Raw genomic sequence first — 17,195 nt, forward strand, 5'->3', positions numbered from 1 at the left:
ATTGTGATTTTCCTTGAATAATGATTTTTTCTCCCTAAGATTACTCTCCTTGTCTTTAAAGGGGCTACATTAAGTCCATTTTTAATTTATCCTGTTCGTTTGCATAAACATAACAAGAGCAGCAAATGATCACTTATGATCTTTAGTTCTGTTTTGCTGGAACTTACCCAAGGAACATTTAGGGTGGCCCTCAGTCTGCTCTTCAGGGCACAGAAGCTGGGCCACATACCTGGCATTCATCCTTGCCTGTACACACCTGTCCTTTCCAAGTCTTTCTGGTTTTCCATTGTGCCTTAAGGTCCCTTCTAGCCATCTTTCAGGAAAACAACCTTCATTCTTTCCCTGGAGAGATTGCTGTGGACCGCACAACCAACCATGGCAGCAGGCCTTTTATTTCGCGGGCTTTTATTACCTTTGAAAGTCATTCCCAGTCATTCCCATGCCCATTTGCTTGAAATACTTTTTTCCATCCCTTTACTTTCAGTCTGTGTAGATCTTTTGTTCTAAGGTGGGTCTCTTGTAGACAGCATATATGTGGGTCATTCTTTCTAATCCATTCAGCTACCCTATGTCTTTTAATTGGAGCATTTAATGCATTTACATTTAAGGTTATTACCGATAAGTACTTATTCACTGTCATTTTTCCCCTTTGTACTTGTGTTCTTCTCTGTCTCTCTCTGTTTCTTTATCTTCTTAGAGCAGACCCTTTAGCATCTCTTGCATTGCTGGTTTGGTGGAGATGTATTCTTTTAGCCTTCTTTTGTCTTGGAAGCTCCTTATTTCACCCTCCATTTTGAATGAGAGTTTTGCTGGGTATAGTATTCTAGGTTGTAGACCTTTGTTTTTCATTGCTTGGAATATTTTTTGCCATTCCCTTCTGGCTTGTAGTGTTTCTGCTGAGAAATCTGATGATAGCCTTATTGGAGTACCCTTGTATGTTATTAGTTGTTTTTCTCTTGCTGCTTTTAGGATCCTCTCTTTGTCTTTGAATGTTGCCATTTTAATTATGATGTGTCTTGAGGTGGGCCTGTTGGGGTTCATCTTCATTGGGACCCTCTGTGCTTCCTGGACTTTTGTGACTCTTTCTCTCGTCATGTTAGGGAAGTTTTCTGTCATTAGTTTTTCAAAGAGGTTTTCTATCCCTTGCTCTTCTTCTTCTCCTTCTGGAATTCCTATGATACGGATATTATTACGTTTCATGTTGTCCTGCAGCTGTCTTAGAACCTCTTCAGTCTTGTTCAGTCTTTTTTCATTTTGTTGCATTGTCTGGGAGTTTTTGTGTAGGTTGTCCTCCAGCTCGCTGATCCGATCTTCTGCTTCCTCTAGCCTGCTTTTAATTCCTTCTACTGTGTTCTTCAATTCAGAGATCGTATTCTTCATTTCCTCCTGGCTCTTATTGATAGCTTCTATGTCCTTTTTCATGCTCACGTAATTTTCTGTGAGTTCCTTGTAGTTTTTCTGGAGTTCTTTGAAGTTTCCGCTGAGCTCATTCAGCTTCTCCATAATCCATGTTTTGAATTCCATATCTGATAGTTCGCTCCCCTCTATTTCATTTAGCACTCTTTCTGGGGATTCTACCTTTCCTTTTGATGGGAGGTTGTTTCTCTGTCTCCCCATTTTTTTGACTCCTATTGTTTGTTGGTGCTTCCTAGAATGATCTGCACTTCCTGGATCTGCCTCTGGTGGCGTCAGATCATGTACCAGTCTGGCCCTAGGCAGCCTGTTGGAGACTTCCAGGGATCTACTGCTGTTGTCTGTCTTCTTTGATTGTTAATCTGCTCAATCTGTGATTAGCTGTCAGGCTTAAGGACTGTGGGTGTGGCAGCTTAATTCCCGTCGGCAGGGCTTTTGCTTCCCCTCAGGCTGACGCCACTTGGAGGGGAATGGTCTACCCGCAGTACTGGGGATGAGTCAGCACTGGGGCCCAGTCGGCTGCTCCTCCAGTTCTTCCCTCAAAGCCACCGTGCCAAACTCTCCCCAAGTGTCTCCAGTCCTCTCTGCCTTCCCTCTGCTTGAGCCCAGGGTAAGTGGTGGCCAAAATATTTTCATATGTGATCCACTTAAGAGCTCTTTTTCTCCTGCTGTTTCTCTCCGGCTAGCAAGAAACCCTGTGGCTTTTCGCTTTTCACAGCTGATACTGTTTTACTTTCCACTCTGTTGCTGTAGGCTGGGAAGCCCAGCTGGGGGTTTAGACCCTGCCCTTCTCAGGGGGAATCCCCGGCTGCTGAGCTGTTTCTCAGTCCCTTCAGCTGCCACCCATGTGAGCCCAGCCAGCCCTTCCGCGTCTCCGCACTCCCTACCGGTCACGTTGTGATGTAGCGGCCTTTTCTGTCTCTCCGTGGTTATAAGACTTCTTTCCAGCTAGTGTTCGTTGGTTGTTCCAGATGATTTCTCCAAAATTAAGTTGTAAACCCAGACTGGTCCTGGGAGGAGGTTAGTGTAGCTTCCATTTACTCCTCCGCCATCTTGGATCTCCCGACACATGCTTTTATTGCCATTTTATTATTTGTAATTTTTTCTTTTTTCTTCTTGAAAAAGAAGATCCTTTAACATTTTTTTTATTAAGACTGGTTTGGTGATGATAAACACCTTTAGCTTTTTCTTGTGTGGAAGTTCTTTATATTCCTTTGATTCTAAATGATCGCTTTGCTAGGTAGAGTAATCTTGGTTGTAGGTGCTTGATTTTTGTCACTTTGAATATTTCGTGCCAATTCCTTCTGGCCTGCAAAGTTTCTGTTGATAAATCCGCTGACAGTTTTATAGGAGCTCCCTGGTAGGTGACTAACTGCTTTTCTCCTGCCACTTTTAAAATTTTTTCTGTCTTTAACCTTTGGCATTTTAATTATGATATGCCTTGGTGTGGGCCTCTTTGGGTTTCATCTTGTTTGAGACTCTGCACGTTCTGAACTAGAATGTCTATTTCCTTCGCCATGTTAGGGAAGTTTTCCATCATTATTTTTTCAAATAAGTTTTCAATTCCTTGCTCTTTTTCCAGCAACCCCAAGATGTACAATTAATGTTTCCCTAAAGGTCCCTTAAACTATCCTAATTTTTTTAAATTCTTTTTTCTTTTTGCCATTCTGTGTGTTTTATACTTATCTTCCAAATCACTTATTTGATTCCCTGCTTCATCTACTCTACTGTTGATTTCCTGTAATGTATTCTTCATTTCTGACTAGATCTTTTTTTTTCCATCTCCATTTTTATCTTTCTGATCTCTTTAAGTTCTCACTAAGTGCATCTACTCTTCCACTAAGTTCACTGAGGATCCTAATAACTAGTGTTTTGAACTCTGCATTTGGCAGATTGCTTGCCTCCGTTTTATTTAGTTCTTTTTCTAGTTTTGTTCTGTTCTTTCATTTGGGACATGTTTCTTTGTCTCCTCATTTTGGCTGCTTCCCTGTGTTTGTTTCTACGTATTCTGTAGAGCTGCTATGTCTTCCAGACTTGGTAGAGTGACCTTATGTTGCAGGTGTCCTGTAGGGCCCAGTGGCACAGCTTTCTGGTCTTGGGTGGTCCAGATACACCCCATTTGGGCTGTGTGCACCCTTCTGTTGTAGTTCAGCCTTGACAGCTGTAAGCACATCAATGACAAGTATTTACCTCCAGGATGATAAGCTGCAAGGAATGGCCTTGACTACAGCAGAGTAGCTGTTCTCCAAGGGCTGACCCTACAGAATAGGACAAGCAGGGCTCTGGTGCCTGATGAGTCCTCTCCTTGAGTGTATTGTTCCTGAAGGTAGTTGGGTGGTACTCCAGTGTGGTCTAAAGCTGTCTACTGGCTGTACTGGGTTTGGGGCCTTTTCGGAAGTGCAGACCAAGGTCAGCCACTGCCTGTGTCCTGCCTAGGGCCATTTGGTATGAGCTAAAGAGCCATCTGCAAATGGGTGCTACTTGTGCTGGGTGTGGAGTGCCCAGAAGAGGCCAAACTGAAAGCTGGGGCTGGCAGCCACTATGCCAGGCCTGGGACCACTTAGCCAGAGTTACAGGGCATGCTGAAGCCAGATGCTGCTTGTTTGTTGTTTGTGAACCTTTGAAAGACTTTAGGAAAGTCTGCAGCATGAGCCAATGCAGGCTGTTCCAATGGAAAAGCCACTGGAAATTGTTTGGGGTCACAGTTGGGTGGGGCACAATCTCAGGGAATCACCAGGGGAGAGCGAACAGTATTAGGAGACTCAGATATGCTACCTGCTTGTGGCTCTGTTGGGGGGAAGGCTCATCAAAAGAACAATGGCCTCTACCAGCACTTTTGCCTGGGAGGAAGCTGCCCCTCCAACATTCATCCCAAAAACAGACAATTCAGTTCTTCCCCTTATGTTCCTGGTGCCTTTTGAGTCGCTGCCCCAGCGCTGGAGCTCAGAGTGAGTGAGTTTCAGTAAGTCTGTACATGGGCCCTTTAAGAGGACCCACAGCCCTCTATCTCACTTTGCCACATTCCTCACTGGTTTTCACAACCAGAAATTATAAGGAATTTTCTTCCTGGAACTGGAACTTTGTGCTTGGGACCTGATGTGGGTGTGGGAGCCATCAATCCTTGGAGGGAACTCTGCAGTGTAGATATTCCTCCCAATTTTTAACCACCAAACGTCATTGTGGGACCAGCCCCTTCTTAGTCTCTGCCCCTACCAGTCTGGATGTGGCTTCTTCTTTATATTCTCAGTTATAGGACTTATGGTAAGCTAGATTTCAGTGGTTCTGTATGATCGCTGTTACATATTTTAGTTGAAATTTGATATGACTGTGGGAGGATGTGAGTGCCACATTTACCTACTCTGCCATCTTGACCAGAGGCCTGAGTGCAGTTTTTAAAATGTCTCTGTCTTAAAACATTCTCTTTCCCACCTTCAATGTCCAAATGAAATTTTATTCAGTTTAGAAATAAGGAGGAATGATTGTGATTAAAACTTTCAAAACTAAGAAAGCATGAACTACCTTTTTTCCCTTTGGCAACATAACAAGAAAATGAGATGGTTACCAAAATCATTTGTAACATAACTGTAACTATGAATAATTAAAAAGCAAAAAATTATTACTTAAAAATTTTTTTACATTCTTAATTGGAAAGAAACTATTTAAAAGGTAAACTCACTTTTAATATTTAAGGCCTTGCATTAGCAATACTGTGTGTGTGTGTGTGTGTGTGTGTGTATTCACATGTACATAGGAACACAATGGATTTTGGTACATTGATTTTGTATTCTGCAACTTTATTAGATTTATTGTTTCTAATAACTTTTTGGTGGAGCCTTTAGGTTTTCTTTTTTTCTTTTCTTTTCTTTTCTTTTTTTTTTTTTTTTTTTTTTTTGCATGTCCCTGTCCAGTTCTCCCAACACCATTTGTTGAAGAGGCTCTTTTCACTCCATTTGATGTTCCTCCCCCCTTTGTCAAATATTAGTTGACCATATAGACCTGGTTTTATTTCTGGGCTCTCTATTCTGTTCCGCTGATCTATATGTCTGTTCTTATGCCAGTACCAGACTGTTTTGATTACCGTGGCCTTGTAGTGTAGTTTGATATCAGATATTGTGAGTCCTCCTACTGTGTTCTTCTTCCTCAAGATTGCTGTGGCTATTGGGCTCTATAGGTTTTCTATATAAACAATCATGTCATCTGCAAAAAGTGAAAATTTTACTTCTTCATTGCCAATTTGGATGCCTTTTATTCCTTTCTCTTGGCCTGATCATTCTGGCTAGGACTACCAGAACTATGTTCAATAATAATGGTGAAAGTGGACATCCTTATCTTGTTCCTGATCTTAAAGGTAAAGCTGTTAGTTTTTCACCATTGAGCACTTGAGCATATTAGCTGATAATTTGTCATATATGGCCTTCATTATGTTGATGTACTTTAATAAATAATTTAAATAAAAAGTATTTTAATTAGAATTTTCATTTTTAGTCACAGACATTCAATCTACCATTTCCCCCCAAAAGCATATTCTCTATGCATTACATAAATAAATGTATTATCTTTAGGCATCTTTTGGTCTTATAACTTATTAAAATTTAATTTTTAATATTAATTTTGAGACTACATCTGGAATATAATAGAAGATTTGGTTTTATAATCGCAAATACTAAGAGAAATGTTTAACTTTCACAATCAAATGTTAAATTTAATTATTTGGGGATTTTATTTCCTATCCTCTTCCAAAAGCAATCACCATAACTGAAGAAAATAGATGTCATTTTATTTAACATAAAAAACAAAATGTATACATTACATACATTTCATATTTTTATAAAGTATTTTTAAAACAGTATGCATTTTAAAATTTTTACCTAATTTTTAAATATTAATTTTTATAAAATAAAATAAAGTAGATTGCTTCAGGAAGGTAAATATAAAAAACATATTCATTAATTTAGTTCGACCTTCACCCTTCTGTTTTTTAAATTCAAACATTGGAAGAGATAAATTTTTTTCCATTTTCACATTAAATTTCAATTAGAGTAACTCCATTCAAAAGAAGAAAATTCTACTGCTGAAGCTATTAGATGTTTAAAACTCTACTGTCATTAGAGATCAATCATTAGGGTGAGTTTCTAAAAATAAATGAGGATGGTTCTTTAATTTAACCTTCAACCTTATTTTGGAAGTGTCCACAGTTATTCTTCACTAGTTAGGGAGGATTACCTCATTTGTTAAATGTGCCTACTATATACCAGATTCTAGGAATAAACTAGATTTTGAATATTCTATGACTCCTCTACTTGAAAAATTCACATTTTAGTAAAAGACACAAAAGACAATTAGATCACAGCATAATGAGTGCTGTATTCATTTACATAACCTATTCCAGAAAAGATTTGAGATGATTTATGGGGGCATACGGACTACATAAATTAAAACTTGTATGGCAGTGCAACAAAATGAAAAAAGACTGAACAAAAATGAAGAGGTTCTAAGACAGCTGCAGGACAACATGAAATGTAATAATATCCATATCATAGGAATTCCAGAAGGGGAAGCAGAAGAGCAAGGGATAGAAAACCTGTTTGAAAAGTAATGACAGAAAACTTCCCTAACATAAGGAGAGAGACAGTCATACAAGTCCAGGAAGCACAGAGGGTCCCAATGAAGATGAACCCCAACAGGTCCAGTTCAAGACATGTCATAATTAAAATGGCAACATTGAAAGACAAAGAGAGAATCCTAAAAGCAGCAAGAGAGAAACAACTAATAACATACAAGGGTGCTCCAAAAGGCTAGCATCAGATTTCTCAGCAGAAACACTACAAGCCAGAAGGGAATGGCAAAAAATATTCCAAGCAATGAAAAACAAAGGCCTACAACCAAGAATACTCTACCCAGAAAGGCTTTCATTCAAAATGGAAGGTGAAATAAGGAGTTTCCAAGACAAAAGGAGGCTAAAAGAATACATCTCCACCAAACCAGCAAAAAAAAAAAAAAAAAAAAAAACTTGAATGGAAGATGAAAATTATGAGAATTTCCACTCCCAAGTAGGATCATGACAATATTAATAGACCAGTGCTCCCACAGAGTACAAGTATAAAAACTGGGGGGGGGGGGTAAGATTACAGAACTCGTATGTTTAGACGCCAGATTAAAGGGAAGTTCAAAACAATGAGGTGACTGCTACAACCACTTTTATCCAGGGGTATCTGCTAATTCTGAGCACTGGCAGGGTCTGGCTCTAGAGAAGGCTGCTACTGGGGACAGAAAAACCAAAAAAGCTTTTGAAGGAGACTTGAGAAGACCTGAAACACAGTATGACTTTCTCTTCATTATGAGACTAAAATTCTAATCAGAAGCCTCTCAAAAACAAAATAAAGCCTTTGGCTTCAGAAAACAAAAAACAGTTCAGAACTACTGGAGAAAGGGTGCTGGAAAGTATACCAAACTTAGGTTGAAAATTCTGGATGGCCAGAAAAAACTGACAACTGACTAAGATCAACCAAGGTTGAAAATCAGCCTTGATTCAGCACAATCCCTTATTGGATGAAGGTAATCAGCCATCATTTTATCTTTTAGAATAAGATAACATTAGTAAAGAAAAGTGAGCACTATCCTATACTTTGGGCCATGGGCACTAGTATGCTCTTGTGCATGTTTTTCTGTAATTGAGTGGTGAATTACATACATTTCCTCCAAACTGTGGTAATGTATGATACATAACAATTAACAAAAGGGTAAGTATAATAATACTGAAAGAACAACAAAAATATGAAATAAAAAGTTTAATACATATTCTGGAATTCAATAAAAATATACTAGATATGCCAAAAGATTACATGACAAAAGGGGGGGGGCAGACAATAAAACAGGTGTAAAGATGATCCTGACAGTCTAAATCAATGATGAAGACATTAAAAAAAAAACTATGATTAGTATGTTCAAAAAAATAAACTCAACCGAAACATTTCAGGCCAGAAGGGAGTGGCATGAAATATTCAAGGTGATGAAAAGCAAAAACCTACAACCAAGGCTAGTTTACCCAGCGAGGCTATCATTAACATTGAAGGAGAAATAAAGAGCTTCCCAGACAAGTAAAAGCTAAAGGAGTTTGTTAACACCAAACCAGTACTACAACAAATGTTAAAGAGCTTGCTTTAAGAAGAAGAAAAAGAGAAAGAAAAAAAAAAAAGAGGAAAACAATCTGACAATAAAATGTCACTACATACGTATCTAACAATAATCACCTTAACTGTAAATGGCTTACTGGGTAACTGAATGGATAAGAAAACAAGACCCGTATATGCTATCTCCAAGAGACCAATCTCAGATCAAAAGATGCACAGAGACTAAAAGTAATGGGTTGAAAAAAGATTTCATGCAAATAGAAAAAAAAAAAAAAAAAAAAGCTGGGGTAGCAGTACTTATATCCAACAAAAAAAAAGACTTTAAAACCAAGGCTATAGTAAGAGACAAAGGACACTACATAATGATAAATGGGACAATCCAAAAAGAATATAGAATCCCAGTAAACCTTTATGCACCCAGCATAGGAGCACCTAAATATGTAAAGCAAATCTTGATGGACATAAAAGGAAAGATGGACAGAAATACAGTCATAATTGGGGATTTTAACACCCTTTTGACTTCAATGGATGGATCTTCCAGGTAGAAAATCAACAAGGAGACAGTGGCCTTACACGACACACTAGATCAAAAAGATTTAATTGATATCTTCAGAGCATTACACACCAAAGCAGAAGAATATACATACTTTTCAGGTGCACATGGAACATTTTCTAGGATAGCCTACACACATGTCAGGACACAAAACAGCTTTCAATAAATTTAAGAAAACTGAAATTATATCAAGCATCTTCTCTGACCATAATGCTATGACACTAGAAATCATCACAAGAAGAACACTGAAAAATGCTCAAAGACATGGAATCTAGATAACATGTTATTAAACAATGAATGGGTCAACAGCGAGGTCAAGGAAGAAATCAAAAGATACCTTGACCCAAATGAACATGAGCAAGTCAAGTGGTAAGCATAATATAAAAAGCTGTTAGCTATAGGCAGAGTTGTAAGAAATAACTTGGTAAAAGAAACTCAAATGCAAAAGCAGATGAATTCCAAACACAATCTTTTGGGATCATGTAGCAAAAAGTTCTATGTACCTCAAGAGTCTCCAAGGGCAGCCATGGTACAAGACAAGGATTGTATTATGCTACACAGAGTCTTTTTAAAGAGGGTAAGGAAATATGTAATCCCTTTCTCAAAGAAATTCATCCAAAATGTTTAAAATATTAGTTTACTGGAGTTTAAACTTGAACACTTAAATTGAAAGCTTCAGTTATACAGAAGACTGTGCTCCACAGTAAGTGCTGAGTAAAGCACTATAGTTGATGGGAGAATTCTAAGCTTTAACCCAAACATTAGTTACATGAAAAATATGAGCACCTCTGGCTACACTGGGAAAAATTAGGTGTCACTGTTATTTAAAATAACATTCAAATTATGAAATAATAACCTGACCAATAGAAAACTAAGAACAACTATGTATGTGTTATTAAAAGTAGTATATTTTTTAAATCATCATTTGTGTCCACTCTGCTTAGCTCATCACACTATCTCCTTAAATTGCTTATTAGTCCTCCAGCCAAAAGATGGGAAAACTATGACTTTGTGTGAGGAGCCTCTCTTAAAGTATTAAGAGTTTAACAAATTTTATTTTTAAATCTGTTTATGCACACATATTTAGGCATATATATTTTAATACTTTCTTCATAAAACAATGTTAAGTCATAGAAAGAAAATTTGGGTTTTAATTCTCTTTGTTAAAACAACTAAAATCAAAGGCTTTTCAATAACCTCTGAAGCTTAAAAATGACAGAAAAAAAATGAATAATACCTGATTTTCTATGGATGAAGAATGGAGATTTTAAAAAGAATGCCTGAAGGGACTTAACAATTTAATTTTTTTCAAAGTTGTAAATGGTAGAGACTATGCAGGGGAAATACTACTTGGTGTACAGAACAAAAGTCAGTCTATGAATATTTTAGAATTGAGTGTGGAATATTCAGAGGCCTTAAATGACCTATTTTCTTCTCCACCACAATCTGTGAAAAATGATAAAACTATATTTACTTGCTGAGATAAGTATCACCCAAATGTTTTTCACCTACAATACATAGTTTTTCACTGAAGAAAAACTCATGATATAATTACATACACAATCACAACAAACCAAAATTCAACTAAATTCAATTCCATTTAATTCCTGACTGTCCTACCTAATCAAACAACCCAATTCCAAAGTTTAAAGTATAGCCATATTGTTTTTTGTTTTTTCACTTTCCTATATATCAACAATGAAGAAGTGGAATTTGAAATGAAAAAAACACATCCTATTTATTTATATTAGCATCTCCCAAAATTAAATACTCTGGGTATAATTCACTTGATGGGGATATGGTAGAGGCTGGGCCTCTGGAGAGCAGGACACAGAACTTTCATGCCAGCCCCCAGCTGTGTCCCCCATCCCAAGGCCCATCTTCCCTTTGTGGCTCTACCTCCAGCCCCTTCACAGGTCTTGCTCCTGCCTTGGAGGGCCTCCTGCCCATGGTATCCTCAGCAGCACCAAGATGGACCAAGCTGTAGCCACTCCTCAGGTGGTTCTACAAATGTGACCTTCACTAGCCACAGCAATCAGACAAGAAAAAGAAATAAAAGACACCCAAATAGCCAATGAAGAAGTAAAACTTATTATTTGCAGATGACAGGGTACTATATAGACAGAACCTTAAATGTTCTACCAAAATACTATCAGAACCATCAACCAATGCTTATTTGAACCAATTCAACACCAACATGAATCCCTGATTTGGTGTAGAATGAAGAAGAAAACTTTATTCAATGCAGACAGCTCAGTTGTAATACAACAGGGCTGTGAGAACAGCACAGCTGTGGAACAGCTCTGTGAGGAGGCCTTGGGGCAAGAAAGCCCTGGAATGAGGCCTCTTTCCAACTAGAAAGTTCTGCTTTAGTCTTGTCTGCTACAGGGTCAGAGTTTCAGCTCCAGCCTCAAGACAGGAAATACATTCTTAAGTCCTTGGTAGAAAGGTAAAGTGAGTTCTAGCAACATTGTTCTTGTATAAAATGTTTTTGAACCTAAAGAACTGTGTGGTTATATAATAAAAATTTAAACCTAAATTGAGAGTATGCCTAAATTATTTAAGGAGTATAGAAAAGCATTACTGTGTAAGTAACAGATACACTGATAGTGTATGGGGGGTTGTTTTGTTTTTGTAAACTGTTCCATTTTTCCAGAACATTAGAAAATCACAAAATTAAATTTTTGTTTACAGACAAAATGCACATACCTCATCTATCTGCCATTAAACATATGTCTACCATTACCTTGCTCATATTTAAACAAATTCAAAACCAAATATGAACACATTTTGCTTGAAGATTATTTATCATCAGTTTTAGGGATGTGAAGGTTAGCAATGATCTAGTCCGGGGTATTTTACAGCTGAAAACACTGGAAAATTGGAAGGTTGCATAGCCTGTTGAAGGACATACAATTATTTAAAGAAAAGTAAACTTAGAACTCAATAATATTTCCACTAAACCAATGTCCCAATTTAAACATCAATCCCTCACCCTGGCTAGTGTGGCTCAGTGGATTGAGCACCAGCCTATAAATGGGAAGGTTACCCATTTGATTCCCAGTCAGGGCACATGCCTGGGTGCAAGCCAGGTCCCAGATTAGGGGCTTGCGAGAGGCAGCCAATTGATGTTTCTCTTACGCATAGATGTTTCTCTCCCTCTTTTTCTCCCTCCCTTCCCCTCTTGCTAAAAATAAATAAAATATTTTTTTTAAGAAAGTCTTCTGATTTGATATGTAAAAATTAAAAAATGAACTCATTAAGAGAGATGGATGAGATACTCTGAAAGAGAAAAGCAACAGAAACAGAAAAATATTGATTTGCTCATTTTGCTGAATTTGAGGTGGGGCTACTTAAGACAGCCAAAGAGCCTACAATGACTTTTTTCCAAAAAAGTAAAAGGCTTTTAGGCGAAGCCTATCAAATAGATCCCATTACTAGACATGGATAATATTTATATGCACCATCAAGTATTTGGCAATAAAGAACAGCGTTAGTAATATTATTCAGATAAGTAAGTACACAAGTTGAAATCTAAGCCAGAAATTGAAATTTATTTTAGATACAATACTAACATTATGTGTAACTGAAGTCTGCACTTACATTCATTTCACAGTAGAAAAGAATTATGCAAATAATAATACAGCTAGCCCAGAAATCTGTCCACATAAATCAGTGTGAAGTGATGGCAATTTCTTAAACATAACTTAAAATGTAAGTTAAATAAAGTTGATATACAAGTCCCTTTCTTATCCTAAACTGCCTCTGAAGAGGGAGCAGATGAACATTAAATGACCTAAAACTAGTCATGACAAAAATGGAGAAGCAAAAGGAATAGTATCAATTACTGAATTTATTCATTCAATAACTATTTACTGAGTGTCAGATGCTATAGTACGAAGATTTTTTTAAAGAGTCAGCAAAAAAGCAGACAAGTTTGCTGTACTGTGAAGTTTGTCGCTGGTGCGGCTTTTATGAAACACATTACGCCAAGAAGCACTGAATATGTTGGAACCTGCTTGAGACCATCTTATTTTCCTTCCAAAAAACTATTTGTAATATCTGAAAAATACAGGTAAGAAAATTGTTCTATTCACCTAACTTAAAAAATATTGTCCTAGATTAAAAAAATTAACACAGCCTATCTTCCTCAAAAGGTTACATCCTAGACAGTACAAATGGTCAACTGAACAGATTTCATATAATTTAACTATTTACAACCCAAGTGCCACAACAGTCAGTGAGGCAGGTTTTTCCGCTAGAAAGGCAAACATCTGTAATTGTCCAAGTTAAAAAACAAAACAAAAAGCCACTCAGAGCAATTGAATATATATCCTAATATCAGTATCTGTATTTTGCTTAAGATGCTAAACACATTTTTTACACAAAGAAAAACAATACAGATATAAACTGCAAAGGAGGAAAAGGTTTCATCATTCTCTGATTCTTAAGAGGATTACTGATAGCTGACGATGAGGGGTTTGATTGGACAAAGTACAGTAAATTTAGAACAACTTAATTGTTCAAAGAAGTTCCTAAAAAATGGATGCCTAGGACTTCAATTTTTTTTTAATACTCAGAAATAAGACTTAAAGAAAATACGTCAGCATATTTTAAAAAGTTATGGAGAGTAATTATTCCTTTTATAGATAGTAATTCCTTTAATAGATAGTAATTATTCCTTTTATGTTTCTGTATTTTGTAGAGTAAAAGAATACTACATTTATCACTAGGAAACACTTAAGAAAAGGCAGACCTTGGAATAAGCCATGGAAACACAGACTAGGTATCCTTCACAGCCTCATTTCTAATAACAACTGCAGAAACAGCACTAGCACTGCAATTTAAAGTGGAGAGGAAGCACGTACACACAAACACACGCAGCTGGCACGTAGTAGGCACTCAAATCTGTGGCATGAAACGATTGTATACATAAACAAGCCAAAACAAAAACAGAATGCACTGATTTTGAGGCAACCGTAAATAATCACAGTAACGACTACTGTACCAAAGCTGGCTAACAGCTAATCATGCTCTAAATGAAAGAGCTCTTCCTCCCTGCCCTCCTATTTTACTCTTGTCTCTAGAACGCACATTCAAAACAAATCGTTCCCCAGCCCCGCCCCAAGCCGTACCGTGGGCTGCTTTCAGCACTGGAACTGCTGGAAAGTCCGGGGCCTCAGCAGTACCGAGACCCCGGCCCCTCTGGGGGCGCTTGGGCCCGCGGACACGCCCGGCGCGGCAGAGGCTGGGGCGCAGGGCTTCAAGAGGGTATCACGCGAATCTCAGAGGCTCGCACGCTCCCCCAAAACCCTCAGCCAGCGGCCCCGGCAGCCCCCTCCCATCACCCCGAGCGACGGGCCCCATCGTACCTGCACACGGTGATTAGGTTCCTCCTCTCCACCGCAGCATTGCGGGCGCTCAGGCTCTTCTTGCAGCCGCCGCTGCCGCCCCCGCCGCCTCCTCCGCGGCTCCCGCTCCTGCCCCCCAGGTTCCGGGAGGCCATGGCAGGCTGACACCCGCGTTCCTTTTGTTTCGTGCGACCCTGCCCGCTCCCCCCAACCCCTGCTTCCCGGGCTCTCGCTCGGTACGCTGCCGTGGAGTTGCGGGGAAGAAGAGGGGATGTGGAAGACGGCGGGGGACTCTCACAGGGGACTGACGATTCACGCTCCGCACCCAAACAACACACACATTCACACACTCACCCACACTCACGCGCACACACGCACGCACCACCCCCTCGCCCGCGCACGCGGGCGCGCCGCCGACCGCAGGGCCGCGCGTGCTGCTCAGCGTCTGGCGCTCCGCTACTCCCGCGGGGCCTCGCGGCCGGCGCGCGCACGTGCCCGCCGACCCCACACGCCCAGCCACCCGCACTCTGAGGCCACTAGCTCCCGAACCCCAGCCTCCTCGATGAGATCGCGGGCCCTGCGCGCACAGCGCAGCACTCCTGCACCTATCGGGTCAACGCCAGCCCACCTGGAGCCAATAGTTGCAATCAGGGGGTGGGGCAGGCCGCCTGAACCTTTAAAACAACGTGCTCGAGCTCCGCCCCGGCGCGTGGGCAGCTGTCAAGACTCCGGGCTCCCGCCTACCATCAGCTGCGTGCTGACAGCAGGCGCGCTGAGAAACAGCGTCGCTGTTTGCGCGGGGATTGTAGGGTGTGGGGCCCCGGAGCGACCCGCGCTGATTACTAACTCTTACCTGGAACCTACTTTTAACGGCTGAGATCTCTGGCTTTAAAGAGCTGATCATTGTCCCGGAAGCCGATTTTCAAATTCTGTGCCATCCCTCGCTTCTGCGCCAGGAATGCAGCGGCGCCTGCTCTCGCACCCGAACCCAGGGCCTGACTCCCAGGAAGGGAGTGGGGTTCTTCTGTCTTAATGCTCTCCCCTGGACGGATAAACAGCGACAAATAGCCCAAGTAGTGAAATTGTCCGTAGAATATTCCTCTCAGGGCGTCTGGTGGTGGAATTCTTGACCCTCCAGGTCATGTCGCTCCTCCCCTATTCCCCAGCACTGCCTGAAGCTCGGACTGACTGCCCACGTAAGAACAATTGCGGTGGAGTGTACAGTCTTCTCCCTCCGCGCTCCTACCGTCCTGGGCAGTGACCCCGGAATTGGATGGGGGGCGGTGAGCCTTAGGGCAGTTTGGCCTTCTGCGGGGCTGCTCCCTGAGAGAGACTGGCAGCGTCGCCTCATAATTCCTGTTCAAAACCTAGCGCCCTCTTTTCCAGACCTTCTCTACCATCCCAGTCTTACTAGTGGGGAGGTCCTACCTTCGGGCCCCGCCTTCTCTGGCACCCACCTAGATCGTCCGTTCACCTCACTTTGCATCAGTGTGCCCACATTTTAGAGTGAAATCCTTTATTACCATTCTCCCTGTAGGGCCTACGGAACATGGTGCTGCGCATAGAACAGGTTCTCAATGAATGTTTATCAAATTGAACTTGAAGCCACTTTTGGCATTATTATACTGAAATTTTGGTTTTGGTGGTTCCAAAATCCATATAGCTTCCACCTCCGGTTTTGTAGTTCAGGTCAAAGAATGTAGTTTAGTGTAGCTATCTCCATGCTTCATATATAGTATACGAAGTACTACAGGACGTAGTTAGAGACTCTATGTCGAATGCTTTTAAAATACAGGATTTTGTATAATAAATAATACTGTAGATTACTAATTTTTGAGGTTTAAATTTTTTCAAATCTCTGTTTTTAATTATCAGAACAAAGACCGAGCCTTTTCAGCTATTAAGTCTAATCACAATAGAATAAAAGTTTGCACAGGAAAAAAAATTGTCTTAACTAACTTACTACAAAAATATTCACACATTAAAATTACAAGAAAATAATTTAGACAGACTTTAAATTTTATCTTTCACCAATAAAAGCAGGAATGTTTTCTAGGTCAGTGCACTTATTCCCAAACGTAGAGACTTATAAGAAGTAATACCCTTCTAGAAACTCCAACTTAACTTGTCTCTTCTTGCTACCCCAAAAGTTTAAATTCAGAAGTAGCAATCAGGAAACAGATGCACTAGCTATGCAGGCAGTCTGAGCAAAATATTTGCACTGCTAATGACAAATACTACTTAAATTGAAACTGTTATTTTAATACAGATTAAAACTGCATGGGGAGAAGAGTAGAAAGCCATTGATTAGCAAGAAAATTCCTATATGCTCAGGCTGCTTTGTCCTGGGAAGGGAAAGAACGCAAAAGTCTGAAACACTTATCAAGAAGACAGAACTGAATGATCATGTCAAATAGAGAAAAGTGAGGTGTCATTATTCTCAAAATTAGCTTTCTAGCCTCAAGTACACACTCATGCTATTGGTACTACATATTTATGTATTTGACTGAAGACTTAATAAAGCTCCATCTTAGATGATAAAGTAATAATGTTATTTTTTCAAATCTACTTCAGGGGAATTCAGTTGACATTGGTACTTGCTAAACAAGGTATCACCTTAAAATGAGCCATTTTTTAATATATACAGCGTGTCATTAAACTACCACATGGGGGCCTTATTTGATAAATCTTATTTCTTAATTTTCCTGAGGAATATGTCCTGGGTCACATTCTTTCTTTAGATTACTA

At 39.7% G+C, this 17,195-nt stretch overlaps 1 protein-coding gene across 2 annotated transcripts in view; it reads right to left on the reverse strand.

Moving 5' to 3' along the window:
• The window catches only part of RUNDC3B (RUN domain containing 3B), a 132,949-nt gene extending 118,066 nt beyond the window's left edge, over positions 1-14,883 (reverse strand). For both annotated transcript variants that reach the window (XM_090286713.1, XM_090286711.1), the window contains exon 1: positions 14,469-14,883. In XM_090286713.1, the coding sequence (XP_090142839.1) occupies positions 14,469-14,602 (134 nt within the window). In that variant the 5' untranslated portion in view covers positions 14,603-14,883. The remainder of the gene's footprint in view (positions 1-14,468) is intronic.
• Between the last annotated feature and the right edge of the window lie 2,312 nt (positions 14,884-17,195).

Source organism: Furipterus horrens, unplaced genomic scaffold (genome assembly GCF_987537825.1).
Source record: "Furipterus horrens unplaced genomic scaffold, mFurHor1.1.pri manual_scaffold_9, whole genome shotgun sequence".
In the NCBI taxonomy this organism is placed as follows: Eukaryota; Metazoa; Chordata; class Mammalia; order Chiroptera; family Furipteridae; genus Furipterus; species Furipterus horrens.